This window comes from Lissotriton vulgaris, chromosome 10 (genome assembly GCF_964263255.1).
Source record: "Lissotriton vulgaris chromosome 10, aLisVul1.2, whole genome shotgun sequence".
NCBI lineage: Eukaryota > Metazoa > Chordata > Amphibia > Caudata > Salamandridae > Lissotriton > Lissotriton vulgaris.
The window spans coordinates 701,276,367-701,300,429 of record NC_141698.1 but is presented as its reverse complement, the minus strand read 5'-3'; the positions used below and the strand labels follow the sequence as shown (position 1 = coordinate 701,300,429).

The 24,063-nt window shown below is 45.8% G+C and overlaps 1 protein-coding gene across 1 annotated transcript in view; it reads left to right on the top strand.

The window, feature by feature from the left end:
* The window catches only part of CCNY (cyclin Y), a 547,033-nt gene that overhangs the window by 440,873 nt on the left and 82,097 nt on the right, over positions 1-24,063 (top strand). The window contains exons 6-7 of the mRNA XM_086941524.1: positions 5,968-6,025; positions 6,934-7,053. Of these exons, the coding sequence (XP_086797650.1) occupies positions 5,968-6,025; positions 6,934-7,053 (178 nt within the window). The remainder of the gene's footprint in view (positions 1-5,967; positions 6,026-6,933; positions 7,054-24,063) is intronic.

Genomic DNA, 24,063 nt, shown 5'->3' with positions numbered 1-24,063 from the left:
GTGCATTTGTTTTTAAGCTGTGTTCCTCGTGCAAGCCTCGTCACCTGCGCTGCTCTCTTTTACCTGCCCCATTCCTTTTGCGTTGAACTGCGTGCTTCACCCCACTGCCTACCCACCTACTGCGCTCTCCCATGTTGCTTTCACGTTCCTCCGGCCCTCTCCATGTTGCTTTCGTATCCATCTCCCCACCCAACTCCATGTTGGTCTCATATTCATCCCCCCACCCTTCCCTGTGTTGCATCTGCACCGCCTCACCCTCCCCCTTGTTTGTTATTGCCGTACAACTAATTGTGACTGAATTCTCTTACTACTAAACAAGGCTGCAATTCTGGTGTTCCTCGCTCTGAAAATACATATTTTTAAAACAGATGGACATATTTGTAGTACATGCAAAACTATTATTTGAATGTAGTGAAAACGCTACCCTGTTCCGAAGCCTGCTGAGTTCTGCCTAACTCTGTCATGGCTGCGCATAGCACAAGGCTCCACCAAGTAGGTATCGTATTACTGACAGTGAAAGTATAGGTTGTAGGCTATAATGCTGTCTTGCAGCAGCAAATAGATGGCTACTCATACTTTCGAGAATCAGTGCACGCAAATCGCACAGAATTCAGGCAAAGGGCAAAAGCTGGATGGGCTCCAACACCAGCACAAACCCCCTTCTGACCACCACACTTCCTTTAAAACTCGAGGACACAGGAGCAGCCTCATCACACCCACTGGAACAAGCAGGAACACCCCGCCCCATGGTTCCACCCGTTGTCACACCTAGTGAGTCTGTGCCATCGGCTGCAGATGTCTTTGTTTGCACCCTTTCATTTGGGAAATGTCTTTTAGGCGTAATATTTGTGTAGGTGAAAAATTAGACCGGCTGTTCAGCTGAAGCAGTCCTTGCCCATGAATTTGCTGAGCCCCTTAAACTGTTTATCACAAAGCAGCTTAACCACAATATGTTGATGCTGATATTGTGAATATAGATCAAGTAGTTATCATGGGAAGCACAGTGCCTAATGTGGGGTTGCTGCAGTGTGCTAAGTTCCTGACTGGCACAGCGTCTGCACAGTTAGCTATCCCATCAGTGAGCAGCAATGAGATTAGTGCAGGGAACTGTTCTCCCTTAATTTGACGATCTGATGACATGGAGCTGTTTAGTTCCCCGTCCATGCTGCTGCAGTCCAAATCTTGGTTAGTACTTTACTTAGAGCATGCCTAAAATAATTGGCAGAACCACTAGATCCCAAAGGCAAGAGCTGTTGGCTTTGCCAATGCTGGTTTTGTTGGTAGCTACTTACACATGAGAAAATAAAAATAAAAAAAGCTACCAATAAGATCAGTGTAGCCTTTGCTTTTTCAGTAAGTTATTTTTGGGATCATAAACCACATGCAACAGTTACCTACATCCAACCAACCATGGGCAGGTAGCCCCCACTGCACCAGCCCGAGGGGGTGTATAGTAGGGGTTGGCCACAGGAAATGGTCAGTGTGAAGACCTACTGGGTCCTAAAGGGGGACCTATTGGCGTTTGCTAATGTTTGTTTCTTCTTCACCTCATTCACCTCACTCCACCTTTTTCAACACAAGATAACTATTTTTTTTAAGTAGGTGGCTTTCTTTTCCATTTTTTAAAATAAATAAAGCCCTCTTTTCACATGCCATTACTGCAACTTTGCAAGCTTCCATTGATCAATGTCATGCAATCCCATTTGTTTTACATTTGAAATGTGATTTAGAATTTTCTGTTTGAAATGTTTCAAATAAACTACATAAAAATTAAAAAAAGAATCCCCACCAATATTGTAGCAACTTTCAGTGTGGATACAGAAAAGAAAATTGTGCTTTTTAGGCATCAGTGCTTCAGTGCTTTTACATTTGCATATGGATGAACCAAGTGGCATGCAAAATGTCATCATACCAACAACAATTACCTTTCTCGTATCTGAACTTAAAGTGCGTAGTGCATGCTCATAGTGATGGAAACCCAAAAGTTCACATTCTGGTCTAATCATAGTTTGCATGGTCAATAATACGCAGGTCAGAAATAGGCAGAATTATAGGAAGTTTCCTCTGCTGAGGTACACGAAGGACACTTGTTAGAGCTACGGTATTGCACATCCCATTTTATACAAAAGCTATTTAAAGCCAGAAGTCCATACATCCTCTTTCGACCACTCTACCGCCCTCCCTCTACCACTCTGCCCCCTCACTCTACCACTCTACCGCCCTCACTCTACCACTCTACTGCCCTCACTCTACCACTCTACTGCCCTCACTCTACCACTCTACCGCCCTCACTCAACCACTCTACCGCCCCCACTCTACCGCCCTCACTCTACCACTTTACCGCCCTCACTCTACCACTTTACCGCCCTCACTCTACCACCTTCTTGCCCTCACTCTACCGCCCTCACTCTACCAATCTACCGCCCTCACTCTACCACTCTACCGCCCTCACTCTACCGCCCTCACTCTCTAAATCGCCCTCACTCTCTAAATCGCCCTCACTCTCTAAATCGCCCTCACTCACTCTGTCGCCCTTACTCATTCTGTCGCCCTTACTCATTCTGTCGCCCTCACTCATTCTGTCGCCCTCACTCACTCTATCGCCCTCACTCACTCTATCGCCTTCACTCACTCTATCGCCCTCACTCTATCTATCTATCTCTTTTTATCTATCGCCCTCCCTCTATCGCCCCCATCCCTCTATCTTTCGCCCTCCCTCTATCTATCTATCGCCCTCCCTCTATCTATCTATCGCCCTCCCTATATCTATTGCATCATGACAGCATCACTCAGCACCACCACAGCATCACTCAGGGGCACAACAACATCACTATGCGCTACCACAGCATCACTGAACGCCACAGCATCACTCGTCGCCACTACAACATCACTCAGCGCCACCACAGCATCAATCTGTGCAACCATTCAACAACAACTGGTTCAATTATATTCTCTCAATGTTATAAGCTTTATTACAAATGTCACAAAAAGATGTTAATATTTCACTTCTGTTCTTGGATTTTCGTCACAATAAAATACACTGAACATAATCCTCACAAAAGTTATTTACAAAAGTTTAAGCTATTGCCATTATAAATTACATTAACTTTTATTTAAGTATTAATTATTTAAAAAAATGAAAAGCCATTGCTATTTGTAATATCAATACAACTAAGTCACGTAAATACAACAAATATTGCATTACAAATGCTATAGGTGTCACATTTGCGAAAGTTAAAACTATTGGAATTGTAAATGACAGAGCTATTAATTTAGCTATTTTCAAAACCAACACATAAATACCAAATTTGTCATTTACAATACCAATAGCTCAAACAATCCGAATGCGAGACCTATTGCATTGCAAATGCTTGTTTAGTTATGTGGCTTTGATGCAATGTTGTGTGTCAGTGGGCGTGCTTTATTTAAGCTTGTTTCGTATGAGATTACGCATGTGATTTTAGTATCACAACAAACATCACAGTGGCATGGACATAGTGCTGTTGACTTGCAAACCTTCACTGTTGTCAACTGATTACGCTAAAGAGGCTGGCAACAGACCATGCCCACGAATACAGCAGGGGGGAAGTTGGCTTGGTCGTTTATCTGATTTTTCTGTGCACGTGTCATGCTGTGCTTAGGTTTAGATGTGGAACTGAAGTGTAGATTCTATACGGACACTTGTCTCTCCTGAAATCGTAATAACTTGTTGGGTCAGTTGTGTTGTTATTTTACGTGGCTGGAAATTTACTAGGGATTCCAAGGTTGTTCTGGTAAAATGAGTAGAAGTATGATTTTCAGAAAGTTCTAGAAAGAAGAGAGTCTAGGAGACTGGTAGGGGTTAATGGTAAAATGGAATGGGTGACATATATAAACAGCTGGTATTGGTCACTTAAACAAACTAACATGGTACTAAGAAAAGTTTGCACTGTGGACAGAACTTTGATCCCTGGGCAATTCAGCTGTCCTCTCAAAAGACTTTGATCTTACTAAAACCAGCTGGATGATTCCCTTGAGAAATGGGAAACTATCAGGTAATATAGCAAAAGAATTCGAAAACGGGGAGAGCAAGATATAAAATAAAAGACTACCCCTGCAAACCCAAGATCAATGGTGGCACACCAAGGTAGTTGTCAATAAACGGATCGAAGCAGACACAAGTTAGGAAGCTTCAACTGAGATATGCCAAACTGGGAACATAAATAGAACGAACAAAGAAACAGTGGTGACATCCAAGGCAAACCTTAGAAAAGAAAGCTGCTCTCACGGCCATTCCCAGGTGCGCCCACTAATTGGAACGCACAGGTGCAGCTTGGAAAGTACTGGAAATAATTGACATAGAGGAAGTGTGAATTGTGAAAATAAGCTTTTAATAGGACAGAGAGACTTTAACTAAAAGAACCGAAATGTTACAGAAACCCAAAAAGTGGGAAAATCTGCTAAAAGGTCTTATCAGCAAGCAATACACCCCGGTGGAATAACCTTGTTTAGGGCTGCTAATACTGTGTAGAACCTGGAACTGCATAGGGGAAAACCCTAGCAGCATGCAAAAATGTGATTGCAAAACATATTTTTCATTATTGTAGACTACAAAAAACTGAATTGGCAACGCTAATAAGTTGGTGTTTGCAGCCAGGCTTTTGACTTTCTTAATGCTTGTTTTGTCATAGTTTCTGCAAACCTTTATTTTTGGTGAAGCTGCCGGTTCCTTGTCAGTCTGAAAAATGTATTTGCTAAAAGCAAAAGTAGTTTTGGGGGTCTCAAAAACACACACGTTGCAATAGTAGTTCCAGACTCTGCTTTGTATGTGGATGTGAAAGCCATCAATCACAGTGAAGTTAGCCAATGGCGGAAGTGGTTTGGCCCACTGCCCCCCATGCTCAATGATGTGGTGCCCATTAGACACATGTGAATGGCAGAATAGCAGAGGACGAGGGCTGGCTGAAAGACACTATAAGTATATTCTACAGACAATTTAGTAAAATCATACGGTGCTGGCTAACTCCAGACGTAAAGATCACCAACTTCTCAACATTACATAAATATCTTACTTCAGAACCAGCACTTTAGTTATTTGTCTACCTCATGTTCTATTTTCTTATGTCACCATTGAGAATGTATTTTATTGTTTAGCTAGTTATACCTTATTGTTATGTTTTTATAGTTGTTTGGCAGGCATTTACTCAAAGTCTTTATGCCACCTTTCTGGTATTGACAATTACTCTAAGTGACAGATGCTAACTTTCGAAGATGCAAGTGAAATGGTTTTCTGGTTATTAAAATAGTAGGCCTTATAAGTGGGAAAACCATGTGAAAATATATTTTGAAATGGCATTAATGTTATAAAACCATGCTCATTTGCAGCTGCAGAGTCATGTAAATGAAAAAATATATATTTTCACCTGAAAGCCCTTCTTCAGAGCAGACAAAAATAGTAGATTTCTCCTTATGATATTTCACTGTTGATGTGCCTGATCTGGGCATATACTTATAATAGTGTGGGAGAAAGCTTGAAGTGACTGTGTGTATTCGCTTTACCCTATGTGTTTTTTTCTGGCTTTAAAGCCCAAGTAGGAGTAACACAGTTCAGAACACCACTCATCTGGTGAGCCGGTTCTGGTTCTCCAAGCAGGACTTCAACTGGAGTCTTTATAGAGTACATGTGAAGCTTAAGGTGCAGCCCTGTACATTTATACTCTTTTATGCCAGAGATATGTCTGGTTGTTTCCATGAGACGTGCAGTATGACTGGGACAGTTCCTAGCTTTATCGCTTCAGCTGCCGGAAAACGCCATAGTGTTTGTAATGTTGCGTTGCAATAAAAATGTCCTCTAACTCCTATACTGGAGGTTTTTTCCTTTCTGGGATGCTACTGGAAGGTTTCAAATGATCCATAGGTGTAAAATAGCCAGTGGTGCAGGTTAGAGAAGTAATATTAATATTAACTTTAAGTTTGTTTTTCTTCCAGGGAATCCGATGGAAGAATGCTCTTAGATATTTTTGATGAAAAGCTCCATCCCCTATCGGTAAGCTACTTTGTCTTCTATTTAAGCTTGCGCCACTGTCATCTGGGCCGAATTTGCCAAACAATAAGCGAAAGGGCTTAAAGCTTTTCTTCAGAGCCTTCCCTTATACTTTGGAGTGCTTGGGTTACTGCTTACCGAATCTTGATTGCAGCTCATGCATCTTGCTTTTTTCTTCCACCACCACTCACTAGCAGCAGCCGGTTTGTTGACAGGGTGGCAGGGTGGGTGAAGCGGGGAAGGAGGGGAGACGGAAGGAGGAAACAAAAACAATAAAACAAACACCTGCTCGCCGCATCGCACCCCTCTCTTCTGCAGCCACAGGGCTCCAAAGTGCACTGCGGCCAATCCTGACGCTGCTTTCATGCTTGGCCTGAGCGCCGATAAAATGCTCTCCCAGTTAGACTGGGATCCTGTGCCTGCTCTCTCCATCCCGGCAACAAAGCTGGGGTTGTAGAGAGCTTCCGTGTGCATGACTGTTTTGCCAGATCGTCATGCACACTGAATAGCAGTACCTAACACTACTACTCCAGCCTGTCCTCACCCTGGCCCCGCCGCCAAGCCTCAGTTGCGAGCGATTAAATAAAACAATAATAAGCAAGAATTTATTATCGCTTTCTTTTTTTCCGGCTGCTGGCAGGTGGAGCAACGCTCCTTGGCCACAGCAGCTGCCACTCACTTCCTGTTAACTCACTCTTGCAGGTTCTTTTTCATCCCTTGTCACAGTTTTCTTATCTTTTTCTATCTCCTTTCTCCCTTTTCATCCTTTCGCGCCCTGGGTCAAAGTCTAATGATGAAAAAAATCCTGTTCCCTAGAAATGAGTGCCAGTGCCCCCACCTGCAACCGCCAGGCTGCCTGTCATTTTCTTTTTTTTGTACTTCATGTTGATATTTTTTCTTGCCTCCTTCAGAAATCAGAAATACCACTAGACTATGAGAAACACGACCCGGAGCAGAAACAGATATACCGGTTTGTGCGAACGTTATTTAGTGCCGCTCAGCTGACCGCTGAATGTGCCATTGTCACTCTGGTAAGTTGTAGAAAACTATGTTGGAAAATTACACTACATTGTATTCTCTTTTTTAAAATGTTAAAATTTTACAGTGTTGTACGACTTTAAGGTTTTAGCAGTTTTAACTTTTTCTGGGAACACAAGTTAAACAGTGTTCTGTGTTTTTATAATCCATTCCTTTGATGCTTTTCAAATAACTTTATGCTGCAAAATGAAAAAAGCTTAGCAAGAATGCAACTTGATGGTATAAGTCCATTTTTGTAATCATTTTATACAGTAACATTTTCCTTGTAAGTACATGAACACATGCATACATTTGGCCGCACCATCTTCATTTACAGAGCCATCATGACCAGCACCGTTGACTATCTCTGGTGGTTCTCTGCGCAGCCACAACCAGGACACCATCAGACTGCAGACTATGAAGTGTAAAAAAAACAAAACAAAAAGAAAGGTCACAGGCTTCTTCTATCAAGGCACCCAGGATCTATAAAAACATCCCTGTATCCATCAGGACCCCCCCCAATGCTGCTCCAAATCTGGAAAGAGTTGAAGACTCCTTTCTTTATGGAGCACTATTTCAGAATGCATTAACTGTACACAAACCAGCTACCTCTCCTATCACTTGATGACTTTGTTTGTCTTTGACCCTGTACAGCGCTCCACTATCTTTTGGCAAGGTGTGCACTATTAACCCGTTCCGTGCTGGCCGACAGGAGCACGCCCTCCCTTGTGCTGCGAACGACCGTTGGCCGTCGCAGCCTGCCCACCCTTCAGAACACCCGCAACACAGCGGAATTGCCGCCACGATTAAGGCATTCATATATCACATACATACATGAAAAGAATGATTTTGCCAGCATTCAGTAAATGTTCCATGAAACAACTTGCTGCTCCTGTAGCACAGTCTTCTTTTACCTACCGTGTCATGATAACTATTGACTTAAACAGTGAATTTCAATAACCCTTGCATTTTTTATCACATTTTAGCATCGAATACTGGTCCCGTACCTGTATCCATTCCAAGCCGTTCCTTTTGAGAACAAGGCGAGCTATTAGTAAATCAGCATAATTTTCACGAAACTAACCCAATAACTTTTAATACAGCGTCAGAATACTTCTTTAGGGTGACATTTAAACACGGTTCACTTCTTCACAATCACTTTAGCTGCAATGTAGTCATTCATTTGAAGCAGAAAGAGGAGACGCAGACTTGGCAGTGGTCTGACCAGCTGCCAATTAAGAATATTAGAGGCAGGCTGCCTAATTTATATACATGGGGGTATATGTGGAAGTCATAAGGAAAGCGTAGAAGGTTAAAATAGCCTCATTTTTCCTGCAGCGACAGATTTTTGGCATATTACAATGGCACCAAGCTAATGGATTTTGACAACTGGTAGCAGTTAATTGCATTAGGTGACTAATGCGCATGTGGCCTTGTGAGTGGCTGCAGCGTATTCAGCAGCACCATTTTATTTAATTAAGCCATATGTTCCTGAGGGAGCATGACAGTTAACTGTATGGAGGAAGCTGTAAATGCAGGGATTCATGATTTTATCTTAAAATATATCCTGCTGATGGGTCTTGTGAGCTTTTGTAATGTATGAGCAAATTTAAGCCTTTATTTTCGTTTTGTATTATATAAATACACTCTTAAACCGAATCATGACTAGTATTAATAAAACATGGGTGCTGTGTTGACTTGAGATGCAGAATTCAGGGGCAGCCTTTCGTTGAAATAAAAAGCATTGGCAAAGCAAGTTAGTCAGGGTTCAACGTGACACCACTTGCAAAAAGCCATGCTTTGTCAATACTTGGTAGTGATGTTGTGCTATTGGTTGTGGTGGTATAGGTATTATTGGTGGCAATTACATTGGTAGTGGCAGTGGTTGTAGTATTAGCAATAGTGGTCTTGATATTTGAGGTGTTGGTACTGGTATTGTGTTTGGTATATTGATGTTGTAGAATTGGTTGCCGTAGTAAAGTCGGAGTGATAATTGTGGTGTTTGTGTAGGTGGTTGCATTGGGTGTGATAGTGATGTTGTTAGTGTGATATTGCTTATGGTGGAATTGGCAGTTTGTTAATTTGGTTGTGGTGTGGTATTAGTGGTGGAGGTCTCAGTGGTGATTTTGTTGAGTGTTTTGCTCTAGTATTGGTGTTTATTTTGCTAGTGGTATTTCTGTTGGTGTGGTATTGGTTGAGTGTTGGTATTGTGGTGGTAGTGGTATCATTGTGGTGGTATTTGTATTATGGTGGTAGTAAAGTGATAATACTGGTGGGGATATTGTTGGTGGTATTGGCGTTAGTGGTTTTAACATGTGTACATCCTATACTCCTCATGATTGAGTTTATTGATCTCGTCATGATGACCATGACCCTAAGATAACCAACCAAAGGTATAACCAACAAGTAATTTGATTAGTACTCCGTATTAGGATAAGGTATACACTCGACATAAAGTCATTCTAAAAACGCTTGCTGCAGTAAAAATAGATGCTTCCTGCATACAATGCAGGCACGAAATAAAGAATAAAATGTGACAGAAAGTGTGGTGGTTGAGTGTGCTTTTTTGATGTGAAAGGGCTCTTCTCTGATGCATTGCAATACAAGCACACAAAAAGGAGGCGGAATGCTACTCCAAACAGTCAATAGCGTGACAGTGACCGAGAAATAGTCCCCTGGGCAGATCTAAGATGTGATTGACAATGTTAGGGCTGATAGAGGCTGATCCAGAAAGCCAATGGTTGAATGGTACTGACCTGAAGCCTAGTTTATAGAAATTGGAAGCAAATGGGCTTTCAGACAGCAACGCGGTCAACTTAGAGCTACAGACCTGACCTGTTTGAGAAAATCTATAGGGAAAAAAATCAGAGGGTGTCCAACTTAAACTCTAGGGTTCTCATGTAATATTGAAATAGTTTTGCCAGAAAAGCTAACACATTTTATGTGGGAGAGGTGTAAGGACCCGGTCTAGCGAACTTACAGAATCTAAACCTTTGTTCTGCGACAAAGTAGGCTCATAACATTCATAATTTAATTCTCGCACAAGAATGCCATGACCTGACTGTAGCAGGCGGCCTGGTGGTGCGTTTGTAGACCTTCTGCGGCATATATTTTTTTCTATGCAACAAGGAATAATGTGGGTATCAAACGAAAAGGGAATAGTTTAAGTTTTTAATAGCATGTTCAAAAACAATGAAGTCTATTTCTGCATCATGCTCCAAATCGAATATTTAGTCCTGAAATGTCACCCTCGTTGCTGCTCCTTGCTCTGACCCTGTTTACAAATAATTTGTCATTGAGGCAGATCCTAAAATAGGACTCGGACACTTTTAACAGATTGTTTTGGGTGTCCAGAATTTTTGTATGTGGAAGTCTGTGTATTATTTTAAATTCTAACAACAATAAACCAGTGACTGAGTAATATCTTTACAAAAAAGATGTGAAGTGTACACATCTATAGTACACACTAATATTGGGAATAGTTATAGGTAAGATAATGGGAAGTAAGAATGAAAGTGGAAAACATGCCTATTGCATAAGCCCAGGGCACAAGTCCTAAAAAAAGAAGTCGGGGGGACTAACCTAGTTAATCAGTATGCCAGTGGCATGGCAGCGCGTGGCATTGCAACGCGTGGCATCGCAGCATGTGACATCACAGTGCGTGACATCACAGCACGTGACATCACAGGAACTGGCATTACAAGAAGTGATAACAGATCATAAGCCCTCACATAGATGTTTAGCAGGTGTATCATGGGTACATTTGAGCACATTTCGAGTATACTTGCAAACACTCCTGATTTAGGCAGAAGATTCCCACTTTTGTACGCTACATATAAAAAAATGTTACCTTTAGTCAGCGATAAGCTTTCTATAGCCGTAGTGCTTTAAATGAAATAGTGATATTTAAATTATTACGCCGCCTCCTCAAGGGTTGTAAGCGTATATAAATGCTATTTATTTTGTGCAAATACTGGGAAAGATCAACACATCTGACATACTAACAGTGCATGCATATCTCCTAAACAGAGCCTGAACAAAGTGAAAAGCTGCCTTTCTTAAGTATGTGTGAGGTGCTAACAAGGTGCGAGCCTTTGTTTCCCCTCTGCTGCATTTGCATCAGGTTTGAGGCTCCTGACTGCTGCCAGCCAGGAGACTCAAACAAAAGGAGGCCTGATGACCCCTGAGACTCAGCCTTTATGGGCCAGCAGGAGTCAGAAATGAAAGAGCACCGTCCCCGCCTGCACTTTGTTGTAATCGAAAGCAGACAATAACGTGCAGGCGCTGCTGAATGTGCCCCGGTGTTTGGAAATTACACCGGGACGAGTTCAGCATCTTTTAGTGGGGCCCAACTTCTTGGCAGGGTGGATGGCGTCCACCCTCTGAAAGAAGTGGAGGGACGCCGTCCACCCGCGTGGACCCCCGACTCATGCCCTGCATAAGCCTAATTAGTAACAGTCAGAGTAAAACTTGAGGATTTGCAGAATTTATCATATTCCTTCTGTATAGCCTTCACTCTGTGTGAGTTCATTAAATTATCAAACAATGCACTTCACAGTACACACAATAAATGATATACTCAATCATTAAAAACAAATGATGGCGACTTGTAGAGCACATGGCTTTTCGCAGGAGTGCCCCGGCGCCTGTGGAATAGTCTTTCTTTTCTCTTATACATGACGGCTTTAGTTTGAATTTACAGACTATGCATAGAAGCTTGCACTGATTTTTAGCTACATGGGTCATAATCTCGATAGAGAGTTGTTTCTATTTAGGCCTCCAATTAGGAATGCACTTTTACATTTTCTGTCCCCAAAACTGCCAACAATACGGTCATACTTCCTTAGAATGGACTGCCCTCACTTTACAGGATTCACAACTACAACTTTTTCTCCACCTATGATGAGACATTAGTCAATCTTCCCTGGAAAATCTCTGATGCGTCTTGCCAGTGGTGGAGATAATAGTTGCTCTTATATGACAGAACAGTGCCTTATCATGATTTGGCAAGATTAAAAAAAGAATATCTTCCCCTGTTATCCACTTTCTTCTTCTCCAGCCTCATATTTCCCACTCCTCGCTCACAAAGTCCTCTTCAGTTTTACAACTTCTGTCCGCCTCCCTCTCAGAAATGGTCCCTAGGATGCATCACCTGTTATAACTTTTCAGCATACAAATATATTATGTCGTAATTGTCTTTCGTTTTTGTAGTTGAACACGATATCAACGCAGCGTCTATTTTCTAGAGCAGCTATACAAGTTAAAACAGTCAGTTTCAAAAAGGAGGCAAAAAGATGGCATCCTATTTCGTATGATGAAGTTTTTATGCTCAGAAAAATAAAGTTAATTGTGCAATCTTAAATGATAAAACTATTTTTTAATGTGACATTGGTCAGTTTTGGAAACGTACCATCCCGTGGCAATGAGTAAAGGACCGGAGATGGCAAGGAGGTTTAAAAAAAAAAAAATGTATTCTAAAACCTGATCCACAATTTAATAAGTCAGGAAATCTACCAATGGTACTAAACCCACTAACAATTACACAAAATGTACACCTCTGAGTCGGATCGTTTTGACGTTATAATATGAGCCTGGGGGTCCATTTCCTGCATATGTTGTAATTTTTTTTATTGGAAGATGTTAGAACCCTTGACCCTTCTTGACCCAAAGGGGCAAGAAGGGATTACTGAGTCCAACTGTGGGGATTGAGGCCTTTTACTCCTGATGTCCCGACCTATGTATTCTGAGCAACTGGGCCAAGTACCCCTCCTGTACTTGACTCTCAGTAGTAACGTGGAAGAGCAGTTGAAGACTCCCTCGGGGAGGAGGTGGATACAGGGTAGTGAACACAGGCTCACAACTCAAAAGGCACGCAGCAAGAGCAATAAATCATTGTCCAGCTAAATACTCCTTTTTATGAAAAAACAACCAGACTTTTATTTCCTACTGCTTCCAACTCAAAATGACATTTACAAACAACTACACAATCCCCCTGAGGACAGGGCCTTAGTGTTTCTTTGCCGGTTCCCTGTCTCACGCCTGCCTCACGTTAGCAAAAGTGGTTATTCCCCAATCACTATTGCTAACATCGAGTATGTCCCACTAGCAGTCTGAGCCTCAAGAGTCCATTTAGACTATAATTTACAATGAATAGTGTCCCTGCCTTACCGGGCTAGCCAGGAGCAAGAACCCCCCAGGGCCAATCCTGAAATCAGTCATACCTGCACCAGCAGGTGTGTAGCATATGGAGTTCATGCGTGTGCCACATTCGCAGGCACTCAGAGGCTGCATCTGAGTTCAGATGAGTCTGCTGCATGCAGCCCAGACGGCTGCACTCAACGGATGCAGAGTCCCTCACTTGTGGTTGTGCTCCCAAAGCGAGCGCAGGTTCTTTGTGACTCCTCTTGCGTAGTAAGTGTCCAGTTTGTCTCCTAGTTAGAGTAGTTGTGATGATCCTGTCACGGGCCCTTCACCTGGGTGACAGTGCACTTGCGCTCCCACATCATCCATACTGCACCAAGGGGCAGATTGTGACTATGTTGCAGTTCTTGATGCTCCTGGTGACTCCCTCTGGCATATGGAGTCACCATTTCTCACAGTACATGGCCTCCTGCCCTATCAACACAGTGAAGTCTTCGGTCGCAGTTCCTCCTGACATACAGGGTCATGACCCACTACCATACAAGGCTACGACCCTTACTGCATGGCAGTCTTTCTCATGGTGAGCCCTCCTAGCATACAGGGTTGCCGACTTTGCATAGTCTCCATCCCAATCGGTGAAGCATGGCACACTGCTCACTTCAAGGCTACCCTCCCCTGGCATAAAGAGTTCATTGACTCTCCGTGTCTTGGCAGGCAGGCACTGGTGCTCCAGGGCAGGTGGTCCTGGAACCCCGGGGTGATGTCGCCTTGCCTAGCATGGAGACTCGCAGGCATACGCCCTCAGTCCTAGTGAAAGGTAGAAGTCTTGCAGAGCTACATCTCCTCACACAGCCCATCTGGCTGCTTGGCAGATGACAATTTAGGTGGTTTTGAACTCACCTTCTTATAGTTAATTTCCGGACACCAAATCTGATTTCGGGTCTGGGTGCTTGAAATGTTCAGTCCTCTGCTTTCTCTTCCTCTTTAAAACAGTTTGTCCCAGAAGAAGTGACTGCAAAGCAGATAATTCCACAATTCAGGCCATGGGAGTGGCTAGAGGTCACACCTGGATGTCATCTGCAGTGATATGCGCATCAAAAGGTTAGCCTAGGGCCCCCAGTCCTGTTCTTTATCATCCTCTTATTAACCTCTTGGCTGCTAATGACAAGGGTAACTCGTCATGGACTTTCCATTGATTTCAATGGAAATTAAAGTCAAATTCAAATAATGCCTTAGCAGCCAAGAGGTTAACCCCAGCTCCTTCCTGAGATATGTTCATGCTCCTTTCTTGTGACCTCTCACGTAATCAAAGAGCACTCGTTGAAGTGTAGAGGGGAAGCCTGGTTTCCCTTCTCCACTGTGCCCCACCCAGCTTGCAGGAATGCAGCAATACGCAAAACTGACTCGGAGATTTCTCTACCTTCTCTCCGCATTCCTCTATTCACAGGGACACATACATCTGCTGCATTTATAAAGCATAGCATACACACACTTCACAATACTTTATGTATTGTACCCCTCTTGGGCAGCTGCAGTCAGCAGTGGGAGTACCTGCCGGCGGTGACGTGGGGAGGGGCAGGGGCAGGGTGGGGGGTATTAAACTATGGATTACTGAGGTATACAGGTAAGTAAACATATAAATAAATAAAACAAATTTCGTTGCATGCACTGCATCGCATTTGGGGATGTAGTGCACGCAACTAAATTTGTTTTATTTATTTATATGTTTACTTACCTGTATACCTCAGTAATCCATAGTTTACTACTCCCACCCTGCCCCTCCCCCTCCCCCCTCCCCACGTCCCCACGCGGCAGGTACTCCCACTACCGACCGTGGCTGCTCTTAGGCACATCTACACCCAACACATATACTTAACATGCAGACACTGGCCAACACTGTGTCCTTTGTTTATTGTACCACGTGCAGGTACATCATGCACCAGCTGTTCAGCACTACATTCTTCATGTGTTGTACCATTCACAGGCTCACATACACCCAGCGCAGATACACCACTTCTGCTCTGCGCAGATCTTCACAACAGACTGCTGTAGGCCATGGCTGAGTTAAACACCTGCAGGGAAACTATAAAATGAGTGAACATGAAGGCCTCACTCTAGTGGCACATGTTAAAAAGGACCTGTTCACTCCTACTGATCGCTAACGGTATGCTGCCACCACTGTACTCGTGCTGCTTAGCTCCTGGTGAAAGTAAAAGCCTTACATCACTTTGAGGGTAGCGCTTTGGGTGCTCCTCTCTCTAGGTCCTACGAGACTGGAATCCATGAGGTAGGCCTATGTCATGGCACACACTCATGATCACCTATGATAACAAAAATCAGCATTAGGGACACAGACATCTGAACAGTTAGGCACTCAGAGCAGAGGTGCATGTCATTGATAGGCCAGGCACAGTTGATCCATTATTTATAGCACGTTGTTCTGTGCTTTGTCTCCATTGGCTAACCCAAATACAGGGAATTGAAATAAGCATTTTCACGAGATGCCTTGAGGACAGTGATCGTTCTCAAAATTATTTCACGTTTCTAACTAGGAAGATTTCTGTGATGTGGCCTTGTAGATAGGCGTCTTATATAGAATAAACAAAGCCGTGCAGCATGACTGCAATAGCCGCCTTTTTCTGCCATGCCTGTTTTATGCTGCAATCATTATCTCCGTGAGCAGCTGCCACAAGAGGGCGCTACCCTCCCTCTAAAGTGGACGTCTCAACCGAAATGCAGATTAGAGATTTCCAAAGCAGTTAATTTTTTTCCTGCTGCTAAACTTTGGTGATTAGTAGTTTTAGTTGAAAATACTTTAACTCTTCAGAGGCTGTCGGAGATGTGAGGTATTAAGTTATTTTGATGTTATTTTATTTTCTTCTTCAACCCTGTTTTTTTATAATGGGTGAAAGATTTGGAAGGGGCCAGAGGCATTTTGGTGCCCATGGAAGAATAGGTATCATTTTGCACGTTTGTTTTTTCTTTAAATAGTTTAGAGGATGTATAGTACAATTTAGTTTGTACATCACTATTATCTTATTTGGATGTTTGCGTTCATGTTTTTGAAGCTTTTGGGCATAAATTCAAGACCAGCAGAAGCGCTTGCTTTCACTAAAGATGTAGTAAAGCCTATTTCAGAAGTCATTAGACACAGGAAAAAGTCATCCTTCTAGGTCCCTATATTAAACAATTGAAATCTGCATTACAAACATCTGTTAATCGAAAATTGCATGCATGACATTTTGGCGAATATAAGGTGAAGCCAACTCTGAGGGATTAGCAGATTCAATTAAACCATTTCATTTCGGTATCAGAAAGACTTTATTCGGATGTGATCTATAATTCTGAATAACTGCTCTGTTGGATTAGTTGTGCAAACCACGGAAGAATCAGCAAGACCTCTCGTTACAAATAGGACTTCATAAGCAGGTGGGAAACTAATTACTGGGTACTTTGACTCATAACTAACTATTCACGGTGTCTTGAAGAAAGTGACCTAAGAAAATGGAGGGATATTTACCTTTATTGCAATTATACTGTAACACGAGCTGAGGTTTATGCTTCACAGAGTGCAAATATGTTAAAAATCATTCAACTGCGATGTTGGCGGACTGACATCCCTCAGGGGAAGAGCGCATGGACAGTCGGCAGCAAGGGTAGGGAAGGTGCTCTGGACATCAAAGAGGTAAGGAGAGAGGATGTAGGCTAGGAGCGAGGGGTGTCTCACTCCTTGCCTATCACGTTTGAGAACCATTCCAGAGATGTGTACTACGTTATCCTTGGTTACCGTTTGCATGGTGTTGCTGACCATGTAGTCCCTTGCCATCCTGCAACTCCCGCACCACTCTCTGCCTGCAGCCTCCTCAGGTTGGGTAGCAGATAGGTGCACAGCGTAGGGTGACCAGACGTCCAGGATTTGCCCGGACAGTCCCGGTTTTTCGCTGACTGTCCCGACACGTATTGCAAAAATAAACAAATGTCCTGGTTTTGAGAGAAGGTCGGGCGAGCACGCACATTTACACTGTGCTGTGAAGGCTCACCTTCATACCGGCCCCCTAGACACACCAGGGACAGAGTACTGGTTGAAAGACTCTCTTACTGGGCTGCCTGACTTAACTCAGGCAACACAGCAGGTTTTAATGAAGGGTAAATCAACCCCTGCAAAGCGCATCACCCGAGGCCAGAATCACAACGCTTCCCTTACAACCGAGCAAGTCTTTTATATTCGTGCTACATAGGTATGTGCACGTACCTCTGTAGCATGAATATTAAAGGTCGCATCGAGGGCCGGCGCCATATCCAACACCGAGCCCCGGAGCAAACAGTTTTTTGGCGCTCTGAGACGCCCAGAAGCGTGAAGATCACCCGCAGCGATCACCAGAAAGGTGCCGGCCAATGGGGGCCAGTGCAGGCTACAGACCTCCCAATGGGGGGGAACCCGCCAGCAAGGCGGGAAGACACTAGGGGGGCATATAAGCGCCGCTACCCCAGGTATGCTCCTATCTCCGTGGAGCGGGAGAGCAGCATTGGCGCTGGCGAATTTTGGCCCACCCACACCTTCGGAACAGCAATGTCGCAGTGCTTTGAAGCAGGCAAGGCGTTAGCGAAGAGCTACGAGGACAATGGTTGGTACGTAGGCACACCGGAGGGCAGTGTGCCGGAATAGGACCACTCACCTTGGGATGCCTCACGGCTGGGTGAGTTGGTCAAAGGGCGGTTCGTAGGACTACTCACTTTGGGATGCCTCACGGCTGGGTGAGTTGGCCTACCAAAAGGGGGTAGCAAACGGAGAAGGCACTCGCAGCCCAGCCCCCGCCGGATGACAGGGCACAATAAGAGTCCAACAAGGTAGCAAGTTGTCGCCTATCTCCGGGACAGAAGCTACCTCCCGTGCAGAGAGAGCGGAAATCCAACCAAACAAAGGAACAACCTAGAAGGGACAAGAAACAAGGCAAACCTGCATAACGAACTAACCAACCAACTGTCAGTCTAATTGGGCTAATTAGCAATGTACAGATGATTTATAGCAGATATGATGACAACATGCATGTGATTTTTGATGCAAAGAAGACAGTTTGCCAAGTATGATTTATGACCAGGGTATGCACGGCATGCCAAGTATATACATGTATTCCTAATATAACTGTGGCCAACATATGACCACTACAAGGCACCATGGCATGTTGGCTTCTTTATTGTGAGAAACGCAGTGGGTGAATGTTGCATGTACCCAGGAGGGAGTGGGAACAGTGCAGGGGTTAATAGGACTAAATGTTGGCCAGTGCCAACATTTAGTCCTTTTTCTATGTCAATGACCGGCCTGTTTTTTTGTTTTTAAAATGTAGTCACCCTAGCACAGTGGCTAGTTTCTCGCTTAGAAAGGACTATGATGCTGCTAGATATTGCTGACGTTTTAAGTACGCATCTGTTTATTAGGACGTGCCTGGCGAATCATGACTACTTTATCAGATACTGAATGGAATCCCCTCATCTGATATAGCCACCATGCCAAGGTCACGACGCAACTTCCTTCTTACCGTGGCATAGAAAGGTGCTTGTGTTTGAAGGGCTGGGAACAGGACAAGAGCACAGCATTGGGAGCAGCAAATCGGGGATCAGGAGCATCACAAGCAGTCTGCCGAGTCCTGGGCACCAAAGTCTTCGTCAGGCCTGTTGCTGGCACACTGAGAGCTCCCAGCAGCCACCGCGGTGCGATGTGCCTTGATGCTTCACCGGATGCTCTGCTGCTCCTTCCACCTGCTGCGGCTGGCATATGAGGGTGCCCTGAGGCTTTGTTGCTGCTGCCATCCGTGGCTCCCTCAGTGCAGCCAATGAGTGCTCGTAGTGAATGCAGAAGGCCTGCCGCCGGGCCGCTCCTGTAAAACGCAGTGCACTGAGCAGCTTGTGTTGATCATCCATCAGGGTGCTCGTGTTACATTTATGGCACTCTGTGACTTCATTGCCCGCGCTGGCTGGTTGCTCAAGTGCCAGTTATGGCGCCTGGTCGTGCCCCTGCGGCCCCCACTGCTTTCATTCAAGTAACATTAAGAGTGCTGGCCTCAGCTGCAATGACCACAGACTTAATCTGCTGTGGTGATACGCAGCCGACTCTGCAGGACTACACACTTCTAGGTAGTTATTTGGATATTTTAATTTTCAGGGTCACCCTTCTCCAACCATTAACTCTAGCATCTCTCCTTGCCTCTCTCCTCATATGACTGGCCCCCTTTCCTTTCTTCTTTTTCCTTTCCCTGTATTCTCTCCTTGCATCCTTTCTTCATATCTATGTTTTCTCCATTTCTCCTTAATTTAATCACATTCTCTCCTGCTATGCCTTCTCTCGTTCTTCTCCCTGTTCCCTCTCCCCCCCTCTTTCTTCTTCATCCAACATTCAGTTGCTTTACGTTTTCTTTTGACCTTTAAATTGTAATATGTGCACCACCCATGCTCTGAATTTACAGCTCCCCATAGGGCTTTATGGCACTTCACACATACCAATGCAACTTCTCAGTCAGGCCTCCTCGCCATCCCTCGTTAGTCCATGCATTGCTGCAGGGGGCATCCTTCCCTTCGAAGGGCAAGCAGTGTACGTGCCCTACACCTGCCCCCCACTGCAAGTCCCTCCTTCCTTGCTCCTTCCCCTTGCCTTGTTGTTTCTATTGGAAGTCATTTGAGGTGCTTAGCCACCTTCTCTTGCCCTCTTCTCTATAGCCTCTGCTCCGCTCTACTCTCTTCTCCGAAAAGCTCCTCTTTATATGAACGGGGAACCTACAAGGTCTTCCTCCCGCTGCAACCTTCTATCCAATGAATTATACCCCCCACTGTGCTGCCCTCCTCCTCTTCCCTCTCTTACTCTTCCATCTATTTGAGTCAATCTTACCTTCTCCTCTCGCATACTTGCCCCACTCCGCTCTATCTCCCAACAACCCCCTCTTCTCATACCCTGAATACTTCTCTCACCCTTTTTGTAAATGGTTAATTTGTAGTGTTTCACCTCCCATCTGCCTCTGGCAAATGAAAAGACCTACCAGAGCGCTGAGAGACACCGCACTATAAGTAAGCGCTATATGACAATCACAGTAAAATGCCATACAGCTCCTGCCATACAGCTCCTGTCATCTTATCCACAGCTCATCTCCTCAAAACTCCTCACTTGCCCTCCTCCTTTCCACGGTTAATGTCCTCCTACACCGAGTCCTCCCCTTCCTACTCTCTGTCGTCCTTATTTCCTTGTTTACTTCTGTTTTGGAATCCAGAGATGTCACCTGTTTTTCCTTTATCCTCCTGTCCCTTCCCTTCTCTTCCTTAATCCTTCCTCCTCATCAGCCCTCTACTCCCTCCCATTCTTCCCTTCTTTGATCACTCAGTTCTCTTTCGTACCAGAGTACTCTCCCTCCTTGCTATAATATTTTCCTCCATCCACTACTCCCATATATCCCCCAGTCCACTGCTCCTTACATACTTGCACTCCTAGTTTCCTACTTCCCCATTCCTCTCCGGCTTACTTCACTCCTCCTTTTCTCCACCTTTTGCTTACTGTTCTCCACCTTTCCCTTACTCTTCTCCACCTTTCTCTTACTCTTTACCTCTCTCTTACTCTTCTCCATCTCTCTCTTATTCTTCTCCACCTCTCTTACTCTTCTCCACCTCTCTCTTACTCTTCTCCACCTCTCTCTTACTCTTCTCCACCTTATTCTCTTTCCACCTCTCTTACTCTTCTCCACCTCTCTTATTCTTCTCCACCTCTCTTACTCTTCTCCACCTCTCTCTTACTCTTCTCCACCTCTCTCTTACTCTTCTCCACCTCTTATTCTCTTTCCACCTCTCTTACTCTTCTCCACCTCTCTTATTCTTCTCATCCTCTCTTACTCTTCTCCACCTCTCTTACTCTTCTTCACCCCTCTTACTCCTCTCCACCCCTCTCTTACTCTTCTCCACCTCTGTCTTACTCTTCTCCACCTCTCTTACTTTTCTCCACCTCTCTCTTACTCTTCTCCTCCTCTATCTTACTCTTCTCCACCTCTTGCTTCTCTTCTCCTCATCTCGCTTACTCTTTGCCACCTCTCGCTTACTCTTCGCCGCCTCTCGCTTACTCTTCGCCACCTCTTACTCTTTTCCACATCTCTTATTCTTCTCCACCTCTCTTACTCTTCTCCACCTCTTGCTTACTCTTCTCCTCCTCTCGCTTACTCTTCTCCGCCTCTCTCTTACTTTTCTCCACCTTCTCCTTCATTCTGTCTCTTGCAATGTAGTGACACTTTATTACAATACCTGCTACTGTTCCTACCATAGTTTATTCAAGACTGTGCACATTTTTGTAAATACATTATAAGTAATACAGACCATGCCAAAACCAGTATTATTCACATTTGATGTGGTAGATCTCTCCAACAATGGGTCTAAAAGCTACTGCAGAGAAGGGCGTGGCCAAGATGGCGGCGGAGTAGGACGTTTTTTCCTGTCCCTCCGGCGCTGCCTGAACAAAGCTTTTTCCATCGCCCTTCTGATGCCCATCTGCGCTGGCTGCGGGGGTCTGCTGTCTCCCTCACACCTCGGAGCTTAGAGGGGTCCTTATTTTGGCGCTCCGGGCCGGCTCTCTGCCTTTCTTGATGACCCGGCCCGATTCGGCGGAGGCCCAGCGGATTTGGTTGACTGGGGATGCGGGGCCCGCCTACTGCCCTGTGGTCCCCCCTGAGGTGACTTGGTTGATCGGTGGGGTGCCTGCTGCCACGACGGGAGCTGCGGTGGGCCGGATTGTGCGGCGGGCCCAGGAATGGAGCAGTGTCAAGGTGGGAGCAGAGACGGTCCGGGCGCTGGCTGCCATTTCGCCGCTCCGAGGCCCTGGGCTGAGTGAAGACGTGTCTGGGGTCTGGAACAGCCGCAACCTGGTGCAGAGCAGTCCGGTGACCCCGCTAGTGCAACGGCGGCTGTTTGCCCCCCGGTGACCGTCTGGGTACCTCCGAGACGCTGCGGAGACGAGGAGCGGAGACCCAGTGGCCCACGAGGTGAGGAGAGCAGGGGCGGCTGTGCAGGGCCGTGCGTTCGGTCCGCGGGTCGGCGGACAGAGGGAGGCCTAGCGGACAGTGGGGGTGTGACACCGTGCTCCCTTACATGCAGCACTAGAACCTGTGCTGATGACTGGGATGCCCTGTGGGCCCTCTTCGACTGCCTGAGAGTGGGGCCCTGCTCTCTGTGTGTGGGGGTAACGTGGAGCCTCTGCCCTGCATGTCTGTCACTGCGAGGCCTGCGGGACTGCAGAGAGGGCGGGCGCCCCTACTCCAGGGTCTACAGCTCGTGGGACTTGCTATATTGATGAGACCTGAGAGCCTTTGAGGAGTGAGAGGGCTACCATCGGCCCGTGGGTTGGTGGGCGGTGCCTCCGCGTCGGAGTTTGGGCCCCGCTCTGGAGAAGAGCTGCGGGCGGAGTGAAGAGAGGGTCAACTGCCCAAGGTGGGGCCTGAAGTTCTGCCTCTGTTTGGGCCTGAGCGTGGCGGTGTGTAAAAAGTCTCGCACGCCTATTCAGGCTGTATATCGGCGGACGGCCGTGTAGTGCAGCCCTGGAGCAGGAGTCGGAGTTGTAGGTGGCTCTGCTGCGGGTGTTGTAGAGTGCCCCCCCTCCCCCTCCTCACATTCTGCTGTGCCTGCTGTCACAATCCTCAGTTGCACCCTTCCCTGCTTGCTGAGCAGGCATCAATATACTGGTCTATGTGGAACCTCTAAAGGACTGGGTGGAGACCTGTCAACGCTGTGGTTTTGTCTCTTCCGAACGGTCACGAAGTTCGCAGGGTGTTGTGGTGTGAGAAGCTACTGTCTGGGCTGACGTTCGTGCCCTGCCGTGAGGGGGCTTTAGCTGTGCCTCCAAGGGACTGATTGCACCTTTGCCCTGTTTGGGCGCTGCTGTTCACGGATCCTTGCCAGAGATACGATGTCGTCTGCCAGGAACCGGAGGGATAAGCCCCTAAAAGACCTACTTCAGAAGTCGACGGGTCAAGCTGCCTCTCAGCCAGATGACAATACCCTGCGACCCGAAGACGACGAGCTCCCGGCAACCAAAGCTTTCATGATAGAGCTGTTTTCTGCCATAAAAGAGGACATTTTGGAGCTTCGCTCACAGCTCTCCTCAGACTTGCGCGAGATGCGGCCCGATGTAGATGCCATTTGGGAGCGGGTGGCGACATTAGAGGAGCATAACCTGGGAGCTGCAGATGAAATCCACCAACTCCAGCAGGATGTCCTTTGTCTTACGGAACAAAACCTAGATCTTCAGGCCCACGCAGAGGAATTGGAGAACCGGTCCCGGCGGAACAATATTAGAATCCCAGCGGTTCGGTGGAAGGGGGAGGGGGAATAGCCTGCGTGAGTACGTTGGTGCACTTTTCCGACAGATACTCTTGGACGAGGAGGATCAAGAAATCCAGATGGACCATGTCCACCGTGTTGGCTCGCTGCGCGGTGCTAGTGCCCCTCCCCCGGACATATTGGTGTATGTCCACGACTTCCAGATCAAAGAGAAGATACTCCGGAAGGCCCGAGAACTTAACCCTGTACAATTTCGAGGCCATCTACTGGCTCTTTTCCAGGACTTGGCGGCCTCCACCCTTGTCAAGCGTAGGGACTATAAATCCATCACTAATCACCTTCGTGAGCAAGGCATCCCCTACTCATGGGGCCACCCGTTTCGACTTATTTTCAAACATAATGGCAAGCTTCTACAGGTTTGTTCACTTGATGCTGCCTTTGAGAGCCTGGGGCTGGGGCGGTCCGTCCCTCCGCCTGGGGGTGTAGGATCTCCTGCTGGGCGGTGCAGGCGCCCCACCGAATGGCATCGAGTTGGGAAGTCCCCCCGCCTGTGAAACCAGATGTGTCTGCAAGCCTGCTGGAGA